The sequence below is a fragment of the Salmo salar genome, chromosome ssa29, assembly GCF_905237065.1.
Source record: "Salmo salar chromosome ssa29, Ssal_v3.1, whole genome shotgun sequence".
Taxonomy (NCBI): Eukaryota; Metazoa; Chordata; class Actinopteri; order Salmoniformes; family Salmonidae; genus Salmo; species Salmo salar.
Window position 1 is genome coordinate 42546545 of NC_059470.1, and position 12152 is coordinate 42558696.

General features: G+C 44.5%; 1 protein-coding gene and 1 long non-coding RNA gene across 2 annotated transcripts in view; both read left to right on the top strand.

The window, feature by feature from the left end:
- ptchd1 (patched domain containing 1) overlaps window positions 1–6295 on the top strand; it is a 64555-nt gene extending 58260 nt beyond the window's left edge. The window contains exons 11-12 of the mRNA XM_045710973.1: window positions 1814–2150; window positions 3689–6295. Of these exons, the coding sequence (XP_045566929.1) occupies window positions 1814–2150; window positions 3689–4289 (938 nt within the window). The 3' untranslated portion in view covers window positions 4290–6295. The remainder of the gene's footprint in view (window positions 1–1813; window positions 2151–3688) is intronic.
- Window positions 6296–6842: 547 nt separating this feature from the next.
- LOC106590706 (uncharacterized) lies at window positions 6843–9416 on the top strand. The gene is made up of 2 exons (XR_006762730.1): window positions 6843–8699; window positions 8820–9416. It is a non-coding gene; the product is annotated as an uncharacterized lncRNA (long non-coding RNA).
- The last annotated feature ends 2736 nt before the right edge of the window (window positions 9417–12152 follow it).

Below are 12152 nucleotides of genomic sequence, written 5' to 3' on the forward strand. Positions count from 1 at the left end.
TAATCTCCACCAAAGGTGCTTCTAGAAAGTATTGATTCAGGGGTGTGAATACTTAGATAAATTAGATTTCTGTATTTAATCTATTTTGTGTTTAGACTTTTTCGCACATCATGTCCAAATCATCCAATAGTATCTGCAATTGATTGTGAAGCTCAACAAAGTCACTTATAGATGTTTTGTACATGATGTGGGAAAAATGCTAATATTGATCCCATGACTTGAATGGGATTTGTGCCACAAATGCTAAAACGTTAGCATGTGGAAACAGTGCCAGGGAAACTAACTAAACCAAAGCATTGACTGCTGTCATACCTTCCATAGACTGCTTACAGGGTAAGTAAATCAGTATGTCATTTTGTAGTTTGGGTGAAATATCCCTTTAATATAGGCTTCGATTAGCAGGCTGATCGTTTAGCAGGCTGATCGATTAGCAGGCTGATCGTGTAGCAGGCTGATCGATTAGCATGCTGATCGTTTAGCAGGCTGATCGTTTAGCAGGCTGATTGTGTAGCAGGCTGATCGTTTAGCAGGCTGATCGTGTAGCAGGCTGATCGTTTAGCAGGCTGATCGTTTAGCAGGCTGATCGTTTAGCAGGCTGGTCGTGTAGCAGGCTGATCGTGTAGCAGGCTGATCGTGTAGCAGGCTGATCGTGTAGCAGGCTGATTGTTTAGCAGGCTGATCGTGTAGCAGGCTGATCGTGTAGCAGGCTGATTGTTTAGCAGGCTGATCGTTTAGCAGGCTGATCGATTAGCATGGGCACTACAGTGTATATGTCTGGCAGTTAAACATGACAAACTGAACACACTGTGTATATACTAACATATTGTGATCAAATATGGCAGTGAGGCAACATATGAGACATTAATGACCAACATTTCACTCCAAAACCAGAGATGATTTTAGGTTTTAGGTATTTTCTCTCGCTTCATCTAAAAAATGGCCGCCATGTTTTCCGAAATATTTTAAAACGGCTAGACTGATCACAGGACCGAGATCTAAGCTCTGATTGGAGGAATATAGAAAATTACCCACTAGGTGGCGCTGCCAATCAAAACTCCCCAGATTATTATTTTAAATGTTCGTCTTCCAAAATTTCCAGTGTATCACCATGGCTTTAACCCTATTTCTTCAAAGCTAATGGTCTTCTTTAAATCTCTTTTAAACCCTATTCCCTCAAAGCTAATGGTCTTATTTAAATCTCTTTTAAAAACACATTATCAGGAACTTGCTTTCGATTGATTGTTTTGATCAAGTGATTTAAAGTAATCAAATAAATCAACAATCAAATCAAATGCAGTTTTATTTGTCAGTTGATGCAACAGGTAGAACTGACCGTGAAATGTTACTTACAATCCCTTAACCAACAAAGCGGAGTTTAAAAAAAAAAATAAGCTAAAAGAAAAATAGTAACACAATAAAATAACAATAACGCGGCTATATACAAGGGGTACCGGTACCGAGTCAGTGTGCAGGGGTACGAGGTAATTGAGGTAATATGTACATGTAGGTAGGGGTAAAGTGACTATGCATAGATAATAAACAGAAAGTAGCATGACCCAGAAATCCTATGTCACCACCTGGTATAGGAGGTCCTGGATGGCAGGGTGCTTGGCCCCAGTGATGTACTGGGCCGTACACACTGTCCTCTGTAGCTCCTTGTGGTTGGATGCCGAGCAGTTGCCGTACCAGGCTGTGTTGCAACCAGTCAGGATGCTCTCGATGGTGTAGCTGTAGAACTAGTATTATATTGTATGAAAAGTGCTGTATAAATATTACTATTGGTATATTAATATAATTGTTATTATTGTTGAAGGGTTCCAGCGAATCAGCTGGTTGGAAAGCTACCTGGATTACCTGACAGAACGGAACCTCTCCACTACCAGCCAATCCCGTGATAGCTTTACGCGGATGCTCCGCCTCTCCTTCCTTCGCCAGCCGCAATTCGCTCATTTTGCCGATGACATCATCTTCGCTGAGCGCGATGAAGGGGAGGAGCCAGAGATGGCAGCGTCACGTGTCTTCCTGGTTGCCAAGACAACGGAGAACAAGAGGGAGGAGATGTCCGTCCTATTGGACACGCTGAGACGTCTGTCTCTGACATCACGCGTCCGCTTTCTCATCTTCAACCCCTCCTTCGTCTACCTGGACAGGTGGGACGGGAGTGTGTGTGTGTGTGTGTGTGTGTGTGTGTGTGTGTGTGTGTGTGTGTGTGTGTGTTTGTGTGAGAGGAGAGAGTCTCAACTGATCTTTCTGTCTCTCCTCCTCTTTCCCTCTCCCCCTCTGTACCTGTCTTTCTCTCTCTCCTCCTCTCCCCCACTTGTCTTTCTATCTCTCTCTCTCCTCCTCTTTCACTCCCCCCTCTCTACCTGTCTTTCTGTTTCTCTCCTCCTCTTTCTCTCTCCCCCACCTGTCTTTCTGCCTCTCTCTCCTCCTCTCCCCCGCACCTGTCTTTCTGTCTCTCTCTCCTCCTCTGTCCCTCCCCCCCTCTACCATCTTTCTGTCTCTCACCTCCTCTTTCCCTCCCCCTCTCTACCTGTCTTTCCCTCTCCCCCTCTACCTAACTCTCCTCCTCTCCCCATCTCTACCTGTATTTCTGTCTCTCTCCCTCTCTTTCCCTCTCTCCCCCTCTCTCTACCTGTCTCCCCCTATTCCCCCCTCTTCCTTTCTCCTCCTCTTTAACTCTCCCCCACCTTTCTACCTCTCTCCTCCTCTTTCCCTCCCCCCTCTCTACCTCTCTCTCCTCTTTACTTCTCCCCCCTCTCTCTCCTCCTATTTCCCCCTCTCTTTCCTGCTCTTTCCCTCTCTTCCCACTCTACCACTCTCTCCTCTTTCCCTCTCCCCCCTCTCTACCTCTCTCTCCTCCTCTTTCCCTCCCCCTCTCTACCCCACTCTCTACCTGTCTCCCCTCCTATTGCCCCCTCTCTACCTCTCTCTCCTCCTCTTTCCCTCCCCCTCTCTACCCCACTCTCTACCTGTCTCCCCTCCTATTGCCCCCTCTCTACCTCTCTCTCCTCCTCATTCCCTCCCCCTCTCTGCCTGTCTTTTTGTCTCTCTCTCCTCTTCTTTCCCCCCCTCTCTGTCTCTCGCTGCTCCTCTTTCCCTCTCCCCCTCTCTACTTCTCTCTCTCCTCCCCTCCCCCTCTCTACCTTTCTTTGTCTCTCGCCTCCCCTTCCCCTCTACCTGTCTTTCTGTCTGTCTCTCCTCCTCCCACCCCTCTCTACCTCTCTCTCCTCTTCTTTCCCTCTACCCCCTCTCTACCTGTCTTTCTGTATCTCTTTCCTCCTTTATCTCTCTCCCCCTCTACCTGTCGTTCTACCTCTCTCTTTCCCTCCCCCTCTCCTCCTCTTTCCCTCTCCCCCTCCCCCTCTACCTCTCTCTCCTCCTCTTCACCTAACCCCCTCTCTACCTCTCTCTCTTCTTTCCCTCTCCCCTCTCTACCTGTCTTTCTGTCTCTCCTCCTCTTTCCCTCTCCCCCTCTACCTCTCTCTCTTCTTTCCCTCTCCCCCTCTCTACCTGTCTTTCTGTCTCTCCTCCTCTTTCCCTCTCCCTCTCTGCCTCTCTCCCCTCCTCTTTCCCTCTCCCCCCTCTCTGCCTCTCTCTCCACCTCTTTCCCTCTCACCCCCTCTCCCTCCAACTTTTTATCTTCCTTTCTCTCCATCTCTCTCTGTTTCTCTCCTCCTCTCTCTAGGTATGCTACAGCAGTGAGCTCTCCTCTGCGCCACTCCCTGATGGCGGTGTTGTTCCTGCTGGGTCTGTCGTCTCTAGCGGTGGTGGAGCCCCTAGTGGCAGTGTGGCTCAGTCTCACCCTCCTCTCTGTCCAGTTTGGTGTTCTGGGCTTCATGACTCTGTGGGGCGTGGAGCTCGACTGCGTGTCCGTGCTATGTCTGATTTCAGCACTGGGTCACTCTGCAGACTGCTGTGGTCCTCTACTGGCCACCTTCTCCTCTGGCCGGGGGGACAGCCGGACCGTGTGGGTCAGACTGGCGTTGGAGAGACATGGCGTCCCGTCTCTACAGACGTTGATCTGCTACACCGCAGCGCTGCTCCCTCTGGCCGCCGTCCGCTCCAACCTTACACGCTCGCTGTTCCGTTGCCTAGTGCTGACGGCGTTCTGCTCAGCGCTCCATGCCTTGGCCTTCCTGCCCACGCTGCTCACCTTCCTGCCACCCGCCAAGAAGACAGGAAGTAGACAGGGAGACAGAGGGGAAGGGGAGGGGCTTAGAGAGGAAGTGGAGTGTGTGGAGATGGTTGACAGCACCAGGGTGGTCGACCAGATCACCACCGTTTGACCAACAGGATGTGATGTCACAGGTTTTGATGGGGTCACCGAGGATATGTTACCATGGCTACTGGCCTCTGTTGGCTGACAACTCACGGGGTGTGGCCAATCAGAGCAAGGAATCAACATGTTGCGTTTTCACATAGAGATAGGAAGAAACGGAGGAAGAGAGAGAGAGAGAGAGAGAGAGAGAGAGAGAGAGAGAGAGAGAGAGAGAGAGAGAGAGAGAGAGAGAGAGAGAGAGAGGGTGAGAAAGTCAGATGAGAGATAGATGGGGAGAGAGAAAGAAAGTGGAAGGGAGAAAAAGTCAGAGGGAGAGAGAAAGAGAGTGAGAGACAGAGTGAGACAGAGGGGGTGGAGTAAGATTGAGAAAAAACGGAGAGGTGCTTTGTTTCCATGGTTACTCTCTTCTTGCCTCTTGTTGCAGTGCCATACAGTTATCAGGACATGCCCCCCCCCCTCCATTTTTTGCAGTCTGGATCTACTGCAGACTGGATCTACTGCAGACTGGATCTACTGCAGACTGGATCTACTGCAGTCTGGATCTACTGCAGACTGGATCTACTGCAGACTGGATCTACTGCAGACTGGATCTACTGCAGTCTGGATCTACTGAACATTGAATCTACTGCAGTCTGGATCTACTGCAGTCTGGATCTACTGCAGTCTGGATCTACTGAACATTGGATCTACTGAACACTGGATCTACTGCAGACTGGATCTACTGCAGTCTGGATCTACTGAACATTGGATCTACTGCAGACTGGATCTACTGAACACTGGATCTATTGCAGACTGGATCTACTGCAGACTGGATCTACTGCAGTCTGGATCTACTACAGTCTGGATCTACTGCAGTCTGGATCTACTGCAGTCTGGATCTACTGCAGTCTGGATCTACTGAACATTGGATCTACTGAACACTGGATCTACTGCAGACTGGATCTACTGCAGTCTGGATCTACTGAACACTGGATCTATTGCAGACTGGATCTACTGCAGACTGGATCTACTGCAGTCTGGATCTACTACAGTCTGGATCTACTGCAGACTGGATCTACTGAACACTGGATCTACTGAACACTGGATCTACTGAACACTGGATCTACTGCAGTCTGGATCTACTGCAGTCTGGATCAACTGAACACTGGATCTACTGAACACTGGATCTACTGAACACTGGATCTACTGCAGACTGGATCTACTGCAGACTGGATCTACTGCAGACTGGATCTATTTCAGACAGGATCTATTGCACACTGGACCTACTGAACACTGGATCTACTGCAGACTGGATCTACTGCAGTCTGGATCTACTGCAGACTGGATCTACTGAAACCCTGGATCTACTGAACACTGGATCTACTGCAGACTGGATCTACTGAACACTGGATCTACTGCAGTCTGGATCTACTGAACACTGGATCTACTGAACACTGGATCTACTGAACACTGTATCTACTGCAGATTGGATCTACTGCAGTCTGGATCTACTGAAAACTGGTTCTACTGCAGACTGGATCTACTGCAGACTGGATCTACTACAGACTGGATCTACTGCAGACTGGATCTACTGCAGACTGGATCTACTACAGACTGGGTCTACTGCAGACTGGATCTACTGCAGACTGGATCTACTGCAGTCTGGATCTACTGAACACTGGATCTACTGCAGACTGGATCTACTGTGGTCTCACAGAGACTTTGACGTCAATAAGAGTTTCCTGTATCAATGGAGGAAAGGTTTTAGTGATGTCAGAAACCCTTCATGAGCTATTGTCCAATCAGAGACTTCTAACCCTGTATGAGAGGGATGTCAGTCAGTTGTCATAGTAACTAATGACCTGTGGAACACTGTGTATGTTACATTCACCTGTGAATCATCTGTTTATCCCAAACTACAAAAAATACCGTATCGCAGGTAATAGAGCACCAGTTATACCGTATAGAGCTCCAGAGTGGAGGTGTCATAATACCCATAAAACCTGGTGGTCAAACAGGAAAATGGTTCAAATAGTTTTCCACCATTCATTTTTTTCTCATAAGGGATTTTAAAAACACTTATAATGAGGGCTATGTTTCATGTAGGCTTACCCTGGCGTGACACTTTGATAACCATGTAAAGACAAGGTGACTTTTAGCAATATATTTGGCTCTATTTACTCTCAGATTCAAATAAAATGCTAATTAGCATCAAAGATGCATGTCATCTCTAGCTGACACATTTGCTAACAGGTATTGTGTCAATTTAAAACTTATCCAAACAGTTAACAGAATTGTCCATTTAAAGAAATGTAGCCAATGTATTCATTACTACATTTAGCTAGCATTATATAGATAATCCAGAGATTCTTACCTTTGCCTCGATTTGGCAGTCTAGTCCAGAGCATCATGGCATTTGTAGTTCTTTATGATAGCCACATTAGCAGCTAATAAGCGTTTCATTTTTTTTTGTGGGGGGGGGGTAAATATATTGATAAAAGTCACGTTGTCCTAGAGAGATCAGTTATCAAAAAGTCACACCAGAGTAGGCCTACACGAAACACAGACCTTACTTTAAGTGTTTCTATAATCCCCTATGGGAAAAAATGAATGGTGGAAAAACAATTGGAACTATTTCTCTGTTTGACTTCTAGGTTTTATAGGAGTTATGACTTATACTGTGGTACTTTATAATTAAGCAATAAGGCACGAGGGGACGTGGTATATGGCCAATATACCACGGCTAAGGGCTGTACTTATGCACGACGCATTGCGGAGGCATAGACACAGCCCTTTAGCCGTGGTATATTTTCCATATACCACAAACCCCGAGCTGCCTTATTGCTATTATAAACTGGCTACCAACGTAATTAGAGCAGTAAAAATAAATGTTTTGTCATACCTGTGGTATATGGTCTGATATACCACGGCTGTCAGCCAATCAGCATTCAGGGCTTGAACCACCCAGCTTATAACAGGTAATAAAGGACCAGTGATAGTATTACAGGTAATAGAGGACCAGTTATATCGTATTACAGGTAATAGAGGAGTAGTGATACAGTTGTACAGGTAATAGAGGAGCAGTGATAGCGTATTACAGGTAATAGAGGAGCAGTGATAGCGTATTACAGGTAATAGAGGAGCAGTGATAGCGTATTACAGGTAATAGAGGAGCAGTGATAGCATATTACAGGTAATAGAGGAGCAGTGATAGCGTATTACAGGTAATAGAGGAGCAGTGATAGCGTATTACAGGTAATAGAGGAGCAGTGATAGCGTATTACAGGTAATAGAGGAGCAGTGATAGCGTATTACAGGTAATAGAGGAGCAGTGATAGTATTACAGGTAATAGAGGAGCAGTGATAGCGTATTACAGGTAATAGAGGAGCAGTGATAGCGTATTACAGGTAATAGAGGAGCAGTGATAGCATATTACAGGTAATAGAGGAGCAGTGATAGCGTATTACAGGTAATAGAGGAGCAGTGATAGCGTATTACAGGTAATAGAGGAGCAGTGATAGCGTATTACAGGTAATAGAGGAGCAGTGATAGCGTATTACAGGTAATAGAGGAGCAGTGATAGTATTACAGGTAATAGAGGAGCAGTGATAGTATTACAGGTAATAGAGGAGCAGTGATAGTATTACAGGTGATAGAGGAGCAGTGATAGCGTATTACAGGTAATAGAGGAGCAGTAATAGCGTATTACAGGTAATAGAAGAGCAGTGATAGTATTACAGGTAATAGAGGAGCAGTTCTGTATGGTATGTATTGCAGCTAACAGAGGAGCAGTGATAGCGTATTATAGGTAATAGAGGAGCAGTGATAGCGTATTACAGGTAATAGAGGAGCAGTGATAGTATTACAGGTAATAGAGGAGCAGTGATAGTATTACAGGTAATAGAGGAGCAGTGATAGTATTACAGGTAATAGAGGAGCAGTGATAGTATTACAGGTAATAGAGGAGCAGTGATAGCGTATTACAGGTAATAGAAGAGCAGTGATAGTATTACAGGTAGTAGAGGTCAGTGATACCATATTACAGGTAATAGAAGAGCAGTGATAGCGTATTACAGGTAATAGAAGAGCAGTGATAGTATTACAGGTAGTAGAGGTCAGTGATACCATATTACAGGTAATAGAAGAGCAGTGATACAGTATTACAGCTAACAGAGGAGCAGTGATACTGTATTACAGATAATAGAGGAGCAGTGATAGCATATTACAGCTAACAGAGGAGTAGTGATACCATATTACAGGTAATAGAGGAGCAGTGATAGTATTACAGATAATAGAAGAGCAGTGATAGTATTACAGATAATAGAGGAGCAGTGATAGTATTACAGATAATAGAGGAGCAGTGATAGTATTACAGATAATAGAGGAGCAGTGATAATGTGTTACAGGTAATAGAAGAGCAGTGATACAGTATTACAGGTAATAGAGGAGCAGTGATGGTATTACAGGTAATAGAGGAGCAGTGATAGTATTACAGATAATAGAGGAGCAGTGATAATGTGTTACAGGTAATAGAAGAGCAGTGATACAGTATTACAGGTAATAGAGGAGCAGTGGTGTACGGCATGTATTACAGATAATAGAGGAGCATTGATGCCGTATTACAGTTAATAGAAGAGCAGTGATAGTATTACAGGTAATAGAAGAGCTGTGATAGTATTACAGGTAATAGAAGAGCAGTGATAGTGTTAGAGATAGTGAAGGAGCAGTGCTGTACTTATGTATTACAGCTAACAGAGGAGCAGTGCTACCATATTACAGGTAATAGAGGAACAATATTACCATATTACAGGTAATAGAGGAGCTGCTGCAGAGCTAATAATTATGATTATGGAGTCAAAAATATTCTAAATACTTTACAGACTTTAGAAATACAGCAACAACAGGAACATCTGCACTCAGAAATCAGACTAATGAATAAAATGAAATGTTTTTGAATCCTAAATCGACCCTTAGCCCCTGTTTCATAGGCCTATGCACTCCAGTATTCCAGTGCAGTACTGTATATCACCCTATTCTTTACATAGTGCACTACTTTTGGCCTGAACTCTGGATTAGGGACTTCTACAGGGATCTGTCTTGTGTTCTGTTGATGTTTCTGTTGGCTAGAAGAATAAAGACACACATGTTTCTGGGTCTTGGTGTCTTTTAGTGTGTGACGGACACTCACACACACACACACACACCCTAGTGTAGACTAGAAGATGTGATGGCCTCAGGTACCTTGTGTTGTTTGTATTCAGTTGTGATGTCACATTCATACTGCAGACTGGAGGGAAAAGAGAATGCGAGCATCTACCGGTTGGATCACTTCTCTACCGGTTGGATCAATTCTCTACCGGTTGGATCAATTCTCTACCGGTTGGATCACTTCTCTACCGGTTGGATCAATTCTCTACCGGTTGGATCACTTCTCTACCGGTTGGATCAATTCTCTACCGGTTGGATCACTTCTCTACCGGTTGGATCAATTCTCTACCGGTTGGATCACTTCTCTACCGGTTGGATCAATTCTCTACCGGTTGGATCAATTCTCTACCGGTTGGATCACTTCTCTACCGGTTGGATCACTTCTCTACCGGTTGGATCACTTCTCTACCGGTTGGATCAATTCTCTACCGGTTGGATCACTTCTCTACCGGTTGGATCAATTCTCTACCGGTTGGATCACTTCTCTACCGGTTGGATCAATTCTCTACCGGTTGGATCAATTCTCTACCGGTTGGATCATTTCTCTACCGGTTGGATCACTTCTCTACCGGTTGGATCAATTCTCTACCGGATGGATCAATTCTCTACCGGTTGGATCACTTCTCTACCGGTTGGATCACTTCTATCAATCTAACTCTTCATATTAATGCACCTCACTTTGTCTGTACATTACCTCTCTCTCGCTCTCTTTGTCTACCTCTCTCTTGTTCTCCAGCTGTCTCTCTCTCTCTTTGTCTACCTCTCTCTCTTGTTCTCCAGCTGTCTCTCTCTCTCTTTGTCTACCTCTCTCTCTCGTTCTCCAGCTGTCTCTCTCTCTCTTTGTCTACCTCTCTCTCTCGTTCTCCAGCTGTCTCTCTCTCTCTTTGTCTACCTCTCTCTCTTGTTCTCCAGCTGTCTCTCTCTCTCTTTGTCTACCTCTCTCTCTCGTTCTCCAGCTGTCTCTCTCTCTCTTTGTCTACCTCTCTCTCTCGTTCTCCAGCTGTCTCTCTCTCTCTTTGTCTACCTCTCTCTCTCGTTCTCCAGCTGTCTCTCTCTCTCTTTGTCTACCTCTCTCTCTCGTTCTCCAGCTGTCTCTCTCTCTCTTTGTCTACCTCTCTCTCTCGTTCTCTAGCTGTCTCTCTATCTCAAATCAAATTGTGTTTGTCACATACACGTGTTTAGCAGATGTTATTACGGGTGTAGCAAAATGTTTCTGTTTCTAGCTCCAACAGAGCGGTCATATCGAACAATTCACAACAATACACACAATCTAAAGTAAAAGAATGGAATTAAGAATATATAAATATTTGGACAAGCTATGTCAGAGCGGTATAGACTAAGATACAGTAGAATAGGATAGAATACAGTATATACAGTTGAAGTTGGAAGTTTACATACACTTAGGTTGGAGTCATTAAAACTTGTTTTTCAACCACTCCACAAATGTCTTGTTAACAAACTATAGTTTTGGCAAGTCGGTTAGGACATCTACTTTGTGCATGACACAAGTCATTTTTCCAACAATTGTTTACAGACAGATTATTTCACTTATAATTCACTGTATCACAATTCCAGTGGGTCAGAAGTTTACATACACTAAGTTGACTGTGCCTTTAAACAACTTGGAAAATTCTAGAAAATGATGTCATGGCTTCAGAAGCTTGAGGCTAATTGACATCATTTGAGTCAATTGGAGGTGTACCTGTGGATGTATTTTAAAGCCTACCTTCAAACCTTCAGTGCCTCTTGTCTTGACATCATGGGAAAATCTAAAGAAATCAGCCAAGAAAATGGTAGACCTCCACAAGTCCGGTTCATCCTTGGGAGCAATTTCCAAACGCCTGAAGGTACCATGTTCATCTGTACAAACAATACTACGCAAGTATAAACACCATGGGTGTCACATGGGATGACGCTGGAGAGACTAAGCAGGTAAGGGGAGTCAAACATTTAATAAGGAATGGACATGGAACGAGACAGGAACAGTGTCAGCGAGATGCAGGGCAGCCTGGCGCCCTCAAGCGCCCTGGGGGAGGGAGTGGCAGCAGACCTGACAAATGTCAGGAATTGTGAAAACTGAGTTTAAATATATTTGGCTAAGGTGCATGTAAACTTCCAACTTCAACTGTACTTATGAGATGAATAATGCAAAATATATAAACATTATCATCTGACTCTTTCTCTCAAGTCAATTTCAATTTAAGAGTTTTTTTGGCATGGGAAACATATGTTTACATTGCCAAAGTAAGTGAAATAGATCATAAACAAAAGTGAAATAAACAATACACATTTTTACAGTAAGCATTACACTCACAAAAGTTACAAAATAATAAAGACAATTCAAATGTCATATTATGTGCAAATAGTTAAAGTAACAAAGGGAAAATAAATAAACATAAATATGGATTGTATTTACAATGGTGTTTCTTTCTATCTGTATTTATTATGGATCCCCGTTAGTTCCTGTTGCCAAGGCAGCAGCTACTCTTCCTGGGGTTTATTATGGATCCCCGTTACTTCCTGCCAAGGCAGCAGCTACTCTTCCTGGGGTTTATTATGGATCCCCGTTAGTTCCTGTTGCCAAGGCAGCAGCTACTCTTCCTGGGGTTTATTATGGATCCCCGTTACTTCCTGCCAAGGCAGCAGCTACTCTTCCTGGGGTTTATTATGGATCCCCATTAG